The sequence below is a fragment of the Carcharodon carcharias genome, chromosome 15 (genome assembly GCF_017639515.1).
Source record: "Carcharodon carcharias isolate sCarCar2 chromosome 15, sCarCar2.pri, whole genome shotgun sequence".
NCBI classification, from domain to species: Eukaryota; Metazoa; Chordata; class Chondrichthyes; order Lamniformes; family Lamnidae; genus Carcharodon; species Carcharodon carcharias.
The window spans coordinates 17093551-17110693 of NC_054481.1; the positions used below are offsets into that span (position 1 = coordinate 17093551).

Here is a 17143-nt window from a genome sequence, read left to right on the forward strand (position 1 = left end):
GAATATACATGTCATTCGTATCGATCTTGTACTCGGGAGTTGTGCTGTGCTTGTCTCTTTCGCTTCCCTGTTTGTAACCTCTGCAGTTTGTTTTTATGATTCCCCACTTACCCTGCGACACTGCTGTTCGAAAATTAATGCTCGTTATGGAGCAGAATTGCAAAGCTGTCAGCATGGTTCTTTGCTGGATGCAGCAGTTGTCAGTTGTTTAGGTGGTGATGCACTCACAGGGGAATATCACAGTTACTGTATATTGTAGTGAGATAAATCTCTCTGTTACTGTTTGGCAAATCGAGCAATTTGATTGCAGAAGTCTTGCTACCCATCACTGACGTGACACGCCGTTTGTCAACAGAAACTGGGAGCAGAAAATAATTAGAAATGGATTTCTTCTTGGTCCAGAGTGTGATCCAAGGCTGTAAAGTACATCATTAACAAACCTCTCAAATTCACTGCCCAGTAACATAGGAACATAGTGTAGGCCATGCAGCCCTTTGGGCTTGTTTCACCATTCAGTTAGACCCCATTATTGCTCCATATCCCTTGATAGGCCTTGCTAACAAAAGCCCAACGATCTCGATAGCAGGGCGACCAACTCGCAGAGGGAAAAACATAGGGACACTTTGGCATTGGGGGACTGTAGGAATCGGGCGGGGGGGTGGTGTGGGTGTGGGGGGGAATACTGGCGACACTGTGGGAGTGTGGAACAAAACGAAACATCATGAAACACCCACTGCCTGAAACACACATGCATAGAAGAAAAGATGAGTTCGAGAGATGAAACATGCACTTAGATTGTTAGCAGAGTAACAAGAGACAAGTCACATGGTCTTAACCAGTTCTTTAAAATGAAAAGCATTGCAGACTTGAAGGATTCTCTCTCTTGGTTCTTTGAAGACATCAGAGATTGGACATTTCTGGGTATTTCATATGAACTTGTGGCCGAGCTTCTGTAGATAAGAAATATAATCTTGCAGGTGAAACAAATTAGCCCCTTTCGCTACCTGAGATGATGGCATTTTAAAAATCTGGGTTCTTTTCATCTTTGTTGGGCATAGTCTCTCTGTTGGTTCCAGATTACCTTGCTGGGTTCTCTTGTGAAGTAATAAGGTGTTGACCTCTTCTCCAGCTGGTTTTGGTCATGTGACAGCAGTTTCAAGGTTTTCCACTGTCCACATAATGGGGTGAGGCTGATGTGATTGATACACATGGGTTGGGGGGAGGCGGAGGTCTGATTGGCATCTCATCAACATACCAGTTGGGTTTAGTTCACTGAAAGACTTTATTTGACATTCCATCTTTATGGGGTTGACAGGTCTGGTAGCCATTGTCTTTTAAGTCTCTTCCATTGAAATGGTGGGGGGCAGTTGATAGAGAAAATCCAGTTGCATTTTGAAGCAGCTTCCCAGACTTATTGGGTGGAATCTTGTTGAGGCGTTCGAGGCCTTGCCTGTCACAGAAAAGCCAGTGAAAGACCCGCACTGCCTCGTTTCAGGAAGGCCACCCCTCTCCTCCCACACCGTCACCCCCGCCCCCCCTAAAATCACATGACAATCAGGCAGTGATGAGGCCAGAGGTGAGCCTTCCCCTAGAATCGAGACCCCCCCCCCGGGGTGGAAGTCTCACCTATTGAGAGCTGTCTGCCAATCAGAGGCTGGCTGATCTTGCGTTCATTAGCACCACAGGGGAGGCTGTGGCTGCTGCTAGAAGAACAGGCACCAGAACCCCGGGATTGCAGAGCAACCCAGGCCAAAGGTAAATGTCGGGGGTTGGCCAGGGCTGGGGGGGGGGGGATGCTTCGTTGGGTGGGGGGAGGGGTGTAGTGTGGTTGGCAGCAAGGGCATGGAGCTGGCTCTAAGTGGCCCCCCCCCCCCCTTCCTAATGTCGAGTCCCCTCTGAGTACCTTTGATCGAGGGACCCCCCCTCCCCCCTGGAGATGACGAGTGCGGTTTTACCTGTCGTGCATGATGCATGGCAACAGGCCCTCCAGCAGCTGAGTTAATACCAGTGGTGATGGGATGTGCCCTTAAGTGGTCATTAATTGTACACTTCAGGGCCTCAATTGGCAGCGGGGTGGGAAGGTCGACCATGGGCCTTCCGGCGCAGAACTTAATTCTGGCAAAGGCGGGAATGTGACCGGGTCTGGATATGCCACCATCCCACCTAATTAAATGCCCTACCAGCCTCTAAGCTCACCACCAGAGAAAGCAGAAGGTTTAGTCCATTGTCTCTGCCTGTTGTTATGACCGATGCAGTTGGTAAAGCGGAATTACGTAAAAATCCCAGAGGGAAACTTGAAACAACTGTCATAACCAATAATTTTAAGTGTTGTGTTTGAGGTGCGACTCTAAACTCAGGAATCAGACCACTCGTTCTCGAGGTTTTACATTAACTAATTCAAACATTTTATTAGTTTACTCAGGTTGGATATATATACACATGGCTACAAATTACTACTATCATAACTTTTAACTAATTCCCAAAGTAATCTCCATTAAGGCAACAGCAACCCATAGACTCAGTCAAAACATCAGGCAAAGCATTTTCACCTTACAAATTCAGAATGAGGTTCTTTTCACTGTGGAGCCAGTTGGACCAGTTGGAGGCTTACAGCTGCCTTTTGGTTTTACATTGCCTCTGCTCTGCCCACTCAAAAACTACTGAAGTTGTACCTACCACCACTGATTGAATTCAAATTCTTATTGTCTCACCCGCCTCTTTGAACTCCAGCTTTTAACAATGAAACCCCTTTCATAGTACCATTGTTATTAGTAATATAAACATATGGCTTGCTAACCACTAGAAAGGTATCAAGTTTTCACCCCACTTCTTGAATGCTCTATTGAAAAAATGCAAATGCACTCTACCCCTCTGCTTATATCTCAAACTAGTACATCAAAGCACCCAGACTTAGAGTGAAAGCACCCAAACGATTAAGGCACACCCACAGACTAAACCTCTATTTTAAAAGAAAAATATTTTCCAAAATATCATATACATTAAAAGCTTCATGACACTATCCAGAAACCACAGGCAAAAGTCACCTGACTTTCCAGAAACCACTTTGAGAGGGTACGGTGTCCATTATTGCCTGTCACTTTCCGGTACAGAATCTGCTGCCAATTATCATTATGGGCGTGACATGAGTGTCACAAGTGGCCTTGTTTTAATTTTAAGATTATATCCAGAAGTCGGCTTAGTCGATAGCGCTTTCGCCTTTCAGTCAGAAGGTTCTGAGTTCATAGTCTCTCTATAGGCCTTGAGTGGAAAAGAAAACCCAGGTTAATACTCCAGTGTGGTGCTGAGGGAGCACTGCACTGTCAGAGATGCTGTCTTTTGGATGGGATGTTAAACTGAAGCCCTGTCTACCCTCTCAGGTGGATGTAAAAGATCCCTAGGCACCATTTCGATGAAGAGCAGGGGAGCTATCCCCACTGGCCTGGCCAATATTTACCCCTCAATTCGCATCACAAAAAGAGGTCATCTGGTTGTTGTCACTTTGCTGTTTGAGAGATCAAGCTGCATGCAAATTGGCTGCTGCATTACCCACATTACAACAGTGACCGCACTTCAAGAAGAATCTCATTGGCTGTCACGCGCTTTGGGGTGCCCTGTGGTTATGAAAGGACAAACCTGTTTTTAATTAAAACGAAGTTAGTTCTCAAAGCGGCTCCTCTACACGATTGGTGTGTTTCTTTGCTATTGTTTTATGGGATGTGGGCAGCATTGGCAAGGCCAGCATTTCTTGCCCATCCCCAATTGTCCTTGAACTGAGTGGCATGTTAGGACATTTCAGAGGGAGAAATTGCTGTGGGTCTGGAGTCACATGTAGGGCCAGACCAGGTAACAAAGGCAGATTTCCTTCTCTAAAGGACATTATTGAACCAGAGGGGGTTTTAACAACAATCAGTGACGGTTTCATGGTCAGCATTACTAAGGCTAGCTTTCGTCTATTGAATTTAAACTGCACCGGCTGCTATGGTGGGATTTTGAACCCAATCCCCCCAGGGCATTAGTTTGGGTTTCTGGATTACTAGTTCCGTGACATCACCACTATGCCACCATCTCCCCCTTTACAATACTAAACAGAACAAGTGAACTGACCTCTGTTGATCTGCAACGAGGCCCACTGAATCTAGAGTGAACTTGCCCCTGTCTGACTTTTGGCTCCATTTTTGCTCGAGCCTATTAGAGTGAAAGGATAGACAAAGAGCTTGGATTTATATTCTGTGTATAAAATATAGCACCTTTTATACAATCCCTTTCACCACTTCAGAAAGTCCCAAGGTGCCTTGCAGCCAATGAAGGTTGCAGTATAAGAAAATGTGGCAGCCAATCTGTGTACAGCAATGCCATAGATGGCCAGATAATTTGTCTTGGCTGCTGGTTGAGGTTTAAACATTGGCCAGGCCACACTGGGGAGATTTTAACTGCCCTTCTTCAAAATAGTGCCACGGGTTGGCCCATTCTATCTTGAGAGGACAGCCGGGGCTACAGTTCTATGTCTTATCTGAAAGACAGCCCTCAGTACTGTACCAAAGTGTGCTTCTTATGTATTGTGTGAGGTGTGTGTTTCTTGATTCACTTTACTCTTTCTCCTGCATTTTCCCTAGTGCTCCTTTTTGCCAAAATTCTCCATTTACATCGAGACGAAATACGAAGACAACAACGGGTGCAATGATCATGTGAGTCCTCGGGCAGATCAGAGCATTAGACTATGTCACATAGCAATCATTGTGCAGTAGAGCTGAGCACATATTTATTCTAATGTTTGTTTTTCCTGACTGAAGATCATTGTGCCTTGACTCACATTTTCCGTGTTAATGCTTCATAGCCCTTCCCCATGACTTTACCCAGTTGCCTGAAACCACTAACCAGGCTTCACTTTCCACCCACTTCCTGCCAGTGGCATGTGGACTAGGTCCTGGAGGTGAAATACCCCACTCGCATCTCCCACTTGTCTTGGGGGTTCCATTAGATAAAGACTGGCAAGAGCTGGCACTGAGAGGCCTCAGCTCACCTCTTATTCGATGTAAAGCTCTGGTAGGTGCCTTTTTTGAGAATAAAAAAGCTATGGAAAGCGTACTTGTTGGCAATTCATGATAACTGAAGAGCTGATGGGCAACTCGTGTTCTACCATTCTCTTGCAACCAGCGACTCTGTTCTTACAGCCTATGTATAATGTATGTAAGGATGTGTGTGTTGCACTAATCTTCAACTCCCTCCTCCATGGAGAGTGGGAGGGTATAAAGTCCAAAAGAAATGAAAGCTTTCGTCCGATAGTAGTGTTCCCAAATGTTGCCTTATGGTAAAGATGAACATGCTCAGTTTGTAATTCTCTTTCTTTCCTATATCCCCACAGATTTTTAACTCTGACAAAAACCACACGGATCATGAGGTGTGTTTCCTAGACATTGCTTATGATGAAATTCCGGACCGTTACTACAAGAGTTCAGAGGTAAGCCCCTTTGACAGCCTGAGCAGCAGATGGGGGTGAAGGCACAGGAATTGATTTGCAGTGTTCAATTCCTACCTGGATTACTAAGTAATCTACGCACACAATCTTAGTTCATCCTTAGCTTTGTCTGCTGTAGCTCAGTTGGTAGCATGTTTGCCTCGGACTGTCAAATGTTCTGGGTTCAAGCCCCACTCCAGGGCTCAAGCACAAAAATATAAGCTGACGTTCCAGTGCATGGGGAGTGCTGCACAGTTGACGATGCCATCTTTTGGATGGGATGATAAAATCAGGCCCCCCGTTTGCCTGCTCGGGTGGCTGTAGGAGGTCTCGTAGCACAATTCTGTAGAAAAGCAGGGGAGTTATCTGAGATGTCCCGTTTATCCCTCAGACATCATTTTTAAGACAGGTTATCTGGCCATTTTCACGTTGTCATTTGTGGGAGCTTGCTGTGTGCAAAGTGGCTGCTGTGTTCCCTACATGACAACAGTGACTACACTTCAAACAGTGCTTCATTGGCTGCAAAGTGCTTTGAGACATCCTATGTTTGTGACAAGTGCTACATAAATCCAAGCCTGCCTTTCTTGAAAAAAAAAATCACTTTCCACATGTTTATTTTGCCTTCTGAACAAATCTACAATAAATTGTTTCTGGTGGTTAATGTCCCATTCTCTCCTGTATGTCACTGATTTTCTCTCATCTCTTGTGCACCACTGAGGAATGCCGCACCCGGCTGGTGTCATTCATGAGCGTGCCTCCAGCTGGATTATGTATTGAAAAGTCTACGGGGTGAAAGTCTCTCTGCTTCTGCCTCATCCATCGTATTAATGTTGCAAAATGCGGTGACAATTGAGTGCATGCTGTAGTTGTGAGTAAGAGCAGGTGATAGGAATTGAGGAAAGATTGGGGCGCACATCTAAGAACCAGCAACGAAATCGGTGAGCTGCTGAGAATCTGGCGAGTGTTGGCCAGTTCCTTGATGGACGGTAAGCGGTGTCAGCTTCTGATAATCAGTCGACCGTACTTTGCTGCTGCTGCCCCTCTGCTAGAAAGACGCTATGAGCTGGCAGCATGCAGCACCCACTATGTTAAGGGGGCCTAGTCAGCAATAGGGTCGACACACGTTTGTCTCCCACTTCTCCAGCTCGCTCAGACAGCAGCGGACAAGCACTGCTGAGTCATCTCCAAAGCAGTGTTAGCAGTGCAACAATCGGCAGCAAATGCTGTCCAGGTCACATTACTCCAGATTCGATTTTTTTCCCCCATTTAATCCACGTGCGCACAGCGAGGCCACTGCTGCTTTAATTGGACCTGTTTGTGCCACTCTAGTACCCACCTGTTTGTCAGCCTCTCTGCATCAGTCAGTCAGCCTGCATGGGGGTAATTGGCTGTATGTGTCACTGTGTGCAGGCATGCCTGTTTACACTCCTGTCTCATCGAGGTGAGCAGTGATCTGTTACCTCACCTTCCAGGGGTGGATAAGATGCTGTGAAATGATGCTGCCTGAGTGCAAGTTATTTGCATTTCAGATCATTTTATTTTCGGAACAGCCAAAGCTTGTCATGGCCGGCCAGAGCATTGCTATGTCTTTCATTCTGTAAGTTGGCATTGTGAATTTGTTATAATAAAGGTAAAGTACTGCGGATGCTGGAAACCTGAAACAAAAACAATAAGTGCTGGAAAAACACAGCAGGCCTGACAGAATCTGTGGAGAGAAAGAGAGACAGAGATATCGTTTTGTGTCTGTATGACTCTTCAGATCTGAAGAAGAGTCATACGGACTCAGAACGTTATCTCTGTCTCTCTCTCTCTCTCTCTCCACAGATGCTGCCAGACCTGCTGAGCTTTTCCAGCATTTTTTGTTTTTGTTTGTGCTTTTGTTACTGGATACCTAATCCAGAGAATGGCAAGCACTTCTGGTCAGAAGATGTGGGAAGGGGAGGACATGGAATGAGATGGATGTCACCTTGGCTAATTTTTAAAGGAAAGAAATATTTGCACTTATATAGCACCTCATGTCCTCAAGACATGCTGAAATGTGTCACAGCCAATCAGTGCTCAGCAAGTTCCCACAAATAGCGATGTGATAATCCGTTTCAATGATGCTGCTTGAGGGATAACTATCGGCCAGGACACTGGGGAGATTTGTGTCCACCTGAGAGAAGCCGGGGACCTCGGTTTAGCGTTTCATCCAAGAGACGGCACTACTGGCAGTGCAGCACTCCCTCAGCACCGGCAGTGCCGCGCTCCCTCAGCACCGGCAGTGCCGCGCTCCCTCAGCACCGGCAGTGCCGCGCTCCCTCAGCACCGGCAGTGCCGCGCTCCCTCAGCACCGGCAGTGCCGCGCTCCCTCAGCACCGGCAGTGCCGCGCTCCCTCAGCACCGGCAGTGCCGCGCTCCCTCAGCACCGGCAGTGCCGCGCTCCCTCAGCACCGGCAGTGCCGCGCTCCCTCAGCACCGGCAGTGCAGCTCTCCCTCAGCACCGGCAGTGCTGCACTGAAATGTCAGCCCAGATGAGCGCTCAAATTCCTGGAGCGGGGGTGAACCAAGAAGTTTCTGACTCTGAGGCTGAACCAAAGCTGACATCTAAATAATAAGGGACATGTGGGCACCACTGTGAGAGAGTCACCTTCCTGACAGCGAAATGCTGGATGACAAAATGGAAGAGAAATGGCGAGTGGCTGTTGCACTCCATCAGCCTAGCAGTAGTTTCCTCCATCGCCTAAAGCTGATCCAGTTGTTTCATTTCTACTTGCCCTCTAAAAGCTTTTTTAACATGGAGAGCGGGTTCGTCAGACTGTTCGCCCGATTGTTTAAGCCTGGCCCACATCTTTTAATCAGCTCCATTTTAATGTCTTGTGCCAACAGGACCTCAGGTATTTTGCATCAGTGAAGACTGGACGGGGTCCCCTAAAGGAGGGTTGGCGGGATGACCCCTCACCCATCATGTGTTCATACAAACAAGTGACAGTCAAGTTTGAAGTCTGGGGACTGCAGGGGAGAGTGGAACAGTTTGTTCAGAAGGTGAGTGCTGCTGGGAGATGGGTTGCGCTCACATAAGCGACAGCAATTGCTACTTGGGACCTCTTGCTTCTTTTCAGCCTGGTGTGTTTGACTTGCCTTAGCGTTGTCATCAGGGGGAGCTGCTGGGGTGGTGGTAATATCACTGGACTGCTAAATCAGAGACTCGGGACAGAGGTTCAAATCCCACCACAGCAGCTGGTGGAACTTGAACTCGGTTAATAAATTTGGAATATAAAGCTAGCCTTAGTAATGGCGACCATGACAGCATATCACTGATTTGTTGTCACTAATGCCCTTTATCTGCCGTCCTTACCTGGTCTGGCCCATGCGTGACTCCGACCCACAGAAATATGGCTGACTCTTAACTGCCCCCTGAAATGGCCTAGCAAACCACTCGGTTCATCAAAAGCCTGGCCCTGTCAGGAACGCCCCGATCCCTTCAGAGAATAGAAAAGAAGGATCTCCAGTGCGATTCTTAACATTCCCCACACCACCTCCATCTTATGAAGATAAAGCGTATGACTAAGAACTGAACTGTAGGCTACTCCCATGGAATTAAGGCCCAATTTTAACCTTGCTCGCCCAGCGGTAGTGGGGCAGGTGAATGGTTAAAATGGCGGCGGGGCCCTTAAAGCTGCGTTCCTGAAGCATTCGCACCCACCTTCGCTTTAACTGCCTTGGAACTATTTGAACACCAGGTTCCAATGATGCCTCTAGGACCCCAAAGCCATTTATCGCCACCGATCGCGGCTCTGAAGCCTCGCATCCTGGTTCACCTTTTCAGACTGAGCTTTCCAGATCCTGACAACTTTCTAAACGAAGAAAAGCCTCCACATCCCCCTTCTTGGTCTTCCGCCGGTGATTTTGAACCTATGACCGGAGGGAATGGTTTTTCTCAACCTGCTGCCTCAAAACCGCTTATCTTGAAACCACCCTAATCTTCCCTGTTCCAAAGCGAAACAGTCCTAACTTTTCCAACCCCTCCTCGTATCCAAAGTCTCCCATCCCTGGTAACGTCCAGGCAAACTGGCCCCGCGCCCTTTCTAAGGCCTTCACTAAAGCGGGGGTGCTCCGCATTGTCCACAAGACATCACCTGGGGCTTGAGAACTGTGAAACGTCTTGTCCCGTCTCACAATGAAAAGCTTTACGCAGTCCAAAAGCGACAAGGTCACCAAAATGCTGTCCTCAGCCAGCCCTCCGAAATAAAACAGCAACTGCAGAAATTTCAGGGTTGTTCATTCGGGGGATCATATCAGTCTAAAAGCAAAATGCTGCACTTGCTGGAAATCTGAAATAAAAACGGGAAAGGCTGGAAAGGCTCAGCAGGTCGGGAGGGAGGAACAGAGTCAATGTTTCGAGTCTGTAGGACCCTCCTTCAGAGCTCTGAAGAGAGGTAGAAATGTGATGGGTTGAATGTGCTGTTGAAGAGAGAGCGTAGAGTAGGTGGAGCAAAATAGGTCAGGGATAAGTGGGAGTTCAGGAGAGATTAAATGACGAAGATGTCATGGACACAAGACAAAGGGAGTGGTAATGATAGGTGTAGAAAGACTAAATCAGGCATGGTGGCACAAAGGTCAGATTGCAGAATGTGTTAATAGCAGAACGAGAGTCAGGAGTTCCTGAAAGCAAAACACGGGAACAAGCTACATACTGTCACTTTGTGGAGAGGGGAAGGGGGAAACCAAAGAAATTTCATGGTCTGAAATTGTTGAATGCCATGTTAAGTCCAGAGGCTGTAAGGTACCTAATCGGAAGATGACATGCTGCTCCTCCAGCTTGCGTTGGGCTTCACTTGAACATTGCAGCAGGCTGAGGACACAAATGGGAGCGTGAGAGCAAGATGGTGAATCAAAATGGCAAGCGACAGGAAGGTCTGGGTGACGCTTGCAGACTGAGTGAAGGTGTTCCACAAAGCAGTCACCCAGACTGTGCTTAGTCTCCCCACTCTAGAGGGGATTGCGTTGTGAGCAGCGAATGCCGTTGACTAAATTGAAATAAGTGCAAGTGAATTGCTGCTTCATTTGGAAGGGGCCCTTGGACAGTGAGGAGGGATGAGGTAAAGGGGCAGGTGTTACACCTCCTCCGATTGCTTGGGAAAATGTCGTGGGAAGGGGATGAGGAGCTGGGGGTGATGGAGGAGTGGACCAGGGTGTCCTGGAGGGAATGGTCCCTACGGAATGCTGATAGAGTGGGTGAGAGGAAGATGTTTTTGGTGGTGGCAGCATGCTGGAGTTGGCAGAAATGGTGGAGGGTGATCTTCTGAACACAGAGGCTGGTGGGATGGAAAGCGAGGATGAAGGGGAAACCCTATCATGGTTCTGGGAGGGAGGGGAAGGGGTGAGGGCAGAGCTGGGGGAAATGGTCCGGGTGTATTATTCTAGTTCGGGAAGACTCTGAAAATGTTCAGTTTTTCTCTACATGAAGTTAGGTTTCAGTTGCTGGCTATATTTTTTTTGTGTTTAATCATTTCCACTGACTTTCCCCATCTGCTTGGAAAATATGTAATCATCTCGAGAATTTTCTAAAGTCCACTCTTACAAGCTGGAAAGTGAAAGTACTTTATGGGATTATGGGAACACTGGTAAATATAAATGCCTTCATAACTGTGCATGGCCGTTTTACAAGCAGCTTATTTATCAATTCATCTGGGATCTGGGACAGCTGGGCTCCTGAAGATGAGCATCAAAATAATGAAAGACAAAAACAAGATTACTCACTCGAGTGGCTGAGCCACATAGAACAGGAGGATCCCAGGTTTGATTTCCCAGTCTTTACTGAGGTAACCGTCCCTAGCCCAGTAGTGGTAGGAATGTCCCACATTGTGTGTTAGTACTCCTCCCACCTCTGTTCTAGCAAGGAGCTGGGGTTCCTGCTAGAGAACATGCAGGGTTAGAGGTCAAGGGAGCAACTTTAATTGAGTAAGGCCGTCGGGAAATGCTCTTGTCAGTTTTGAAATGCTGGTTTTCCATCTCTCCCACATCACAGAGCGCATTACTGGACAGGGAGTAAAACCAGCATTCCACCCAAATCATGGATTCCCTGCCCAGCAAGTTGGGATAAGATGACTTACCCCCACCACCACCTCCCCCCCCAACCCCCCACCGAGTGAGGCCAGGGTCATACTTGGCTATGGTGGTCCTCATGGTTTGATAGACCTGCTTCGAAGTCCAGTGAGTGATGGGAAACATGCTGGGGAAAAAGCTTCCTGGAGAGCAATTGCTTAAAACAATTGGGCAGGTTCACGCTGCAATATTGGCAATAAACGAGGAAAGGGCTGAATAATAACCACCTGGCATTTTAAAAGGTTTTTTTTTCCAAAGTTAAGCTTGCAAGAAAGACGTGTGCAATCTCAATGACTGCAGCCTGGAACATTTCTATTCAGACAGTTGCTTTTGGTAATTAGAACGTTTCAAAGTCTGTACTGCTTGCTTCAATCATATCCCTGCCTTGTCCTGCAACCCTCCTCTCAACAGAAGATCTACAGAATGTACCTCATGCTTTGATTGAGGGGAGCAGATCAGTTCTGTTCTTCAGCTTTGATATTCATCGGAGTACTGATTCTGTCACATGTGAGTCTTTTCCCTCCCTAGCCCCTTACTCACACCCCGATGTGCCCTTTGGGGAATCTGCAGTAAAGCACTGGGGAGGGCAAACAAGGCAAAGGGAGTACACGATAAATAATAGGATACTGAGAACAAAGAAAAGTACAGCACAGGAACAGACCCTTCGGCCCTCCAAGCCTGCGCCGATCATATTGCCTGTCAAACTAAAACATTTTGCACTTCCGGGGTCCGTATCTCTCTATTCCCATCCTATTCATGTATTTGTCAAGCTGCCTCTTAAACACCACTATCGTACCTGCTTCCACCACCACCTCTGGCAGCGAATTCCGGACACTCACTACCCTCTGTGTAAAAAACTTTGCCCAGCACATCATCTCTAAAGTTTTCTCCTCTCACCTTAAATCTTTGTCCCCTAGTAATTGACTCTTCCACCCTGGGAAAAAGCTTCTGACTATCTACTCTGTCCATGCCACTCATAATTTTGTAAACTTCTATCAAGTCGCCCCTCAATCTCCGTCGTTCTAGTGAGAACAATCCAAGTTTCTCCAACCCCTCCTCATAGCTAATAACCTCCAGACCAGGCAGCATCCTGGTAAACCTCCTCTGCACCCTCTCCAATGCCTCCATATCCTCCTGGTAATGTGGTGACCAGAAGTGTACAGAAACAGAAGGATATGGGGGTGCATGCCCACAAGTCCCTGAAAGCAGCAGGACAGGTACATATAATGGTTAAAATGGCATATTGGCCACTATCCATTATTGAGAGAGGCATAGAGCATGAAAAGTAGGTCAGTTATGCGTAAACTGTATAAAGAACTGGTTAGACTCCAGCTAGAGTATTGTATACAGTTCTGGTCACTGCACTACGGGATTGATGTGATTGCACTAGCGAGGGTACAGAGGAGATTCAGAAAGATGCTGCTAGCAATGGGAGATCTTTAGCCATGAGGAAGTCTTAGATAGGCTGGGGGTTTCCTTGGATCAGAAGAGACTGAGGGGAGATTTAATTGAGATGCATAAAATTATGAAGGACCTCAACAGGGTGAATAGGAAGGACCTATTTCTGTTAACCGCGTGATCAGTAACCGGGGAGCATAGATTTAAAGTCATCGATAGAAGGATTAGAGCGGAGTTGAGGAGGAACCTTTCTGCCCGAAAGGTTATAGGGGTCTGGAACTCACTGCATGAAAAGGTGATAGAGGCAGAAACCGTCATTAAAAAAACACTTGGATATGCAGTGCTGTAACCGACAGTGCTACAGAACACAAGCTGGAGGATGGGATAACTCCTTTTCAGTCAGCATAGAAGATGGGCTGAATGGACATCTTTTATGCTGTAAATTTCTGATGCTTCTACGAGTCAATCATTGGTCACCTATCCATCTGCGCTGTGGATCTCTAATAACGATGTGAATCTGGAATCAACTTCTTGAATCCTAAACCCATTTTCTTGGCCACCTTCAATGTTTATAGACATGAGTTAATTGAGTTACTCATTGGTAACAGTTATGCGAGTTGCAGCAGCACTAACTTGAATGCTATTTTAAACTATACCTCTTAAAGAAACTGATGGTTAATAATGACCGTGCAGTAATGACACTTCTATTGCGTGATGTATGTAAACTGGATGTTAACAGAATGACTCTTGAGTCTGAACAGAGACACTTTATTTAGGCAAGGGCACCCCAAATGAGCCCCCTGCTGGCAGGTATCATTCATTACACAGGTTGGAAATAAGGGGGGAATTTAATGTGCTCCCCCATGGTGAGTTTGGTAGCAGGGGGTGGGGTGGTTTAATCAGGCAGAAGATTGGCAGATGGGGACCATGCTGCCTCCCCACCTCTTGTCCTGACCAAGTCAGGAAGATGGGAAATTAATGCCAGCATAAAGGCTGCTGATATGAGGCAGGGTTCCTTGCGGCTCCCAGAGAACGTCCCTCATTCAAAGGCACTCAGTGCCCGATCGACAGACCTAGTATTGGGAGCAGGGGAAGCTAAGAGCCACCCCACCCCCCTGCCCTTGTTGTCGACTCCCACCCTTCACCTCCCCTGCGACCCACCCGTCCCGCCATCATTCACCTATGGCCTGGGTCCATTGGTGATCCTGAGCCTCGGGTGCGTGTAGTACCAGCAGCAGCCACTACCTCCCCGGTGGTGCTGCCATGCACTAGAGCCATCAGCCTCTGATTGGTCAGCAGCTATCAATCAGGCAGAACCCCTGTTCTTGGGGCCCTTGATCCCAGGAAAGGCCTGCCACTCTCCAGTGAAGTGCCTGAGTTGACCTTAATATGGCCTAAATCCCGCTTTCTAAATGGCGAACGAGATCCCTGTCACCTCCACTAACTACCACCCAAAATGTCACCATTGACCCATCTGATACCCAATGATTGGATTTGCTTTAGTGAATGCTGAATGATGGTCTTTGTTTTAAATTGGAAAAGCTGCATTCACAGCAATGGACTTTTGCCAGGTTCCGAATCTGACCTTGCTTCGGAAACCATCAAGGCCCTTTGCATTTTGCAATTAAGGTAAACTGTGATGGGGATTATCCAACTGCCTGTATTGAGTTGGAGTGATTCTGGTACTCTGGTCTTCATGCTGAATGTTCATTAGTCTTTTACTGTAATTCATCCTTGCAACCATCAAATGAGGCTTTTTTTCCCGCATTGCCCAGGAAATGAAAATCATTTCTGCCCTTGGCTTACAGTTTGGTTCCTCTTTTTTCAGAAGTAATTAGTTTAGCTGGAGAAGGTGTCATTAGTTAAACTCATCTAACTGTGGTTCTATTTATAATGTTCACACTTTGTGTTATAGCACGTTGTCACAGAGTTAAAAATAGCCTTGTAAATGCACCAGATGCCCTGCTGCTAATTGCTATATGAATTCATAATCTAAAGCAAAGTACCGTGGATGCTGGAAGTCTAAAATAAAAACAGAAAATGCTGGAAATACTCAGGAGTTTGGGCAGCATCTGCGGAGAGAGAAAAACTGAGTTAATGTTTCAGGTCGATGACCCCCTCGTCAGAGCTGAAAAAAGCTAGAGGTCTTAAGCACAGTGTTCAGTACCATTTGAGACTGTTCAACTAGTGAAGCAGTTCATGCATGCATGTAGTAAGACCTGGACAACATTCAGGATTGGACTGAAAATTGAGGACTAATATTTGTGCCATCCAAGTGCCTGGCAGTAGCCATATCTATGTTGGAATTAAAAAAAACCCCTTTCATGTTCAACAGTGTTACCATGGCTGAATCTCCCACTATCAAGATGCGGGGGTCACCATTGACCAGCCATATAAATACTGTGGCTACGTGAGCAGGTCAGAGGCAAGGAATTCTGTGGAGAGTAACTCACCTCCTGACTCCCCAAAGCCAGTCCACCATTTATCTACAAGGCACAAGTCAGGAGTGTGAGGAGATACTCTCCACTTGCCTGGATGAGTGCAGCTCCAACACTCTCAAGAAGCTTGACACCATCCAGGACAAAGCAGCCCCCTTGAGTGACACCTCCACCCACCACCTTAAACATTCACTCCCTCCACCACCAACACACCAGAGGCAGCAGTGTGCATTACCTTCAAGGAGCACTGCGCCCTCGTTTGAAAGCACCTTCCAAACCGCTACAGCCTAGAAGGGCAGGAGGCACATGGGAAACTTGGGGGTGTTATTCCATCCAAGCCGCAAATACTGATTGGGAACTATATCACCGTCCCTTCACAGTCACTGGGTCCATTATTGTCCACTGTTTCCTGCCCTGCCTCAACTTTGAGGCTTCTGAGAGGGGGATCGGGGCAGGGGAGAATACCCGGCAGGTCACCCTGGTCGGGATTCGGGTGGGAAAGGAAGGGCCCCTTTCTACATCGGGTGCTCGCCCCCCCCCCAAACAATGTCTGCCTCCCGCAGGTGGTCCCTATTCCCCCAGCCTCTCCATGAAGACCCCCACCTGCCTCTCCCCGCCTCCCCCCGTGTCTCGCCTCGCCTCCCCTCTCCACTGCAGTACTCCCGCACTTACCCGGACTCTGGGACTTTAAAATCTGGGGACCGCTTGCAGTCCCAGTCTTGGCCACTGCTATTACTGGCGCTGCTGGGTCTATGGAGCTGGCAGCTGCTCTGAGGCAAGACTTCACCTGAGTTGAGGGGTGGAGGTCCCGTTATCCCTGGAGTGTAGAGCGACATGAGACAGCCACGATCAGCAGCGATACGACCCCCCCGCCGACCCTTGGGATGGCAGAGCGGGAAACCCTGCCACTTGAAAAATCCTGCCCCGTATGAAATATTTCTGTGACTTTGGATGAGTTTTGTACTCTTGATACTTCAATAATTTCCTTGATGCATTCTCAAATTCCAAGAAAGCTGAGTTGGAATCTAGCTGAAGCTCTGTTGACGGATACATATAACACTCTCCCTACAGATAATGACATTCTGATCAATGGGAAGCAGCAGAACCCACGGCCGGTTTGCATGACACTAGAATTATAAACTTGAGGTGGCTGCGATATTTTCCCCTTCCTTTTGTTTTGAGGCATTGACGAGCCTGATGCAGTTTTCCACAAGGATGTTTACAGTTGAGACCCGGGAGCCAAGGATTAGGAATTGAGTACTCACTGTCATTCATACAACCAGACAGGACCTGGCAGCACGGCTTTTGGAAACTTTACCGATTTATTAAGAGCTCGTTGGCACTGTTCAAATAGTTGGAGGGAGCCAAAAGCGTAAGCAACAATACCTCGCAAGCAACCCAATGAGACTGCCCAGTGCACATAACTCGGTTTGCATCATCGGCTTTTGTATGCAAAAACAACAACGTGCATTCATGTAGCGCCTTTAACACGGTGAAGCATCCTGAGGTGCTTCACAGGAGCATTGCCAAGCACCATATGACACTGAATGACGTAGAGGTATTAGGACAAGTAACCAAAATCTTGGTCAAAGAGGCAGGTTTTGGGGAAACATCTACACTCTGTTCCTGCTGTCTGGTCGATCTAGAGAAGCTGTTTGATAGTCACGCCAGAGCAATGCTTTTCCCTCCACCTTTCGCTTTGTAAATGTAAGCTTCAGACTTTCTGCTCCCATCCCCGAAGGCCACCAATCACCAACACTCAGTT

General features: G+C 47.4%; 1 protein-coding gene across 7 annotated transcripts in view; it reads left to right on the forward strand.

Annotated features, from left to right (window-relative positions):
• LOC121288121 (cytoplasmic phosphatidylinositol transfer protein 1-like) overlaps window positions 1-17143 on the forward strand; it is a 196020-nt gene that overhangs the window by 136736 nt on the left and 42141 nt on the right. For 5 of the 7 annotated variants that reach the window (XM_041206470.1, XM_041206469.1, XM_041206475.1 and 2 more), the window contains 3 exons: window positions 4614-4685; window positions 5363-5458; window positions 8324-8479. In XM_041206470.1, coding sequence (XP_041062404.1) covers window positions 4614-4685; window positions 5363-5458; window positions 8324-8479 — 324 coding nt within the window. The remainder of the gene's footprint in view (window positions 1-4613; window positions 4686-5362; window positions 5459-8323; window positions 8480-17143) is intronic. The other 2 variants (XM_041206473.1, XM_041206474.1) reach the window with 2 other exon arrangements.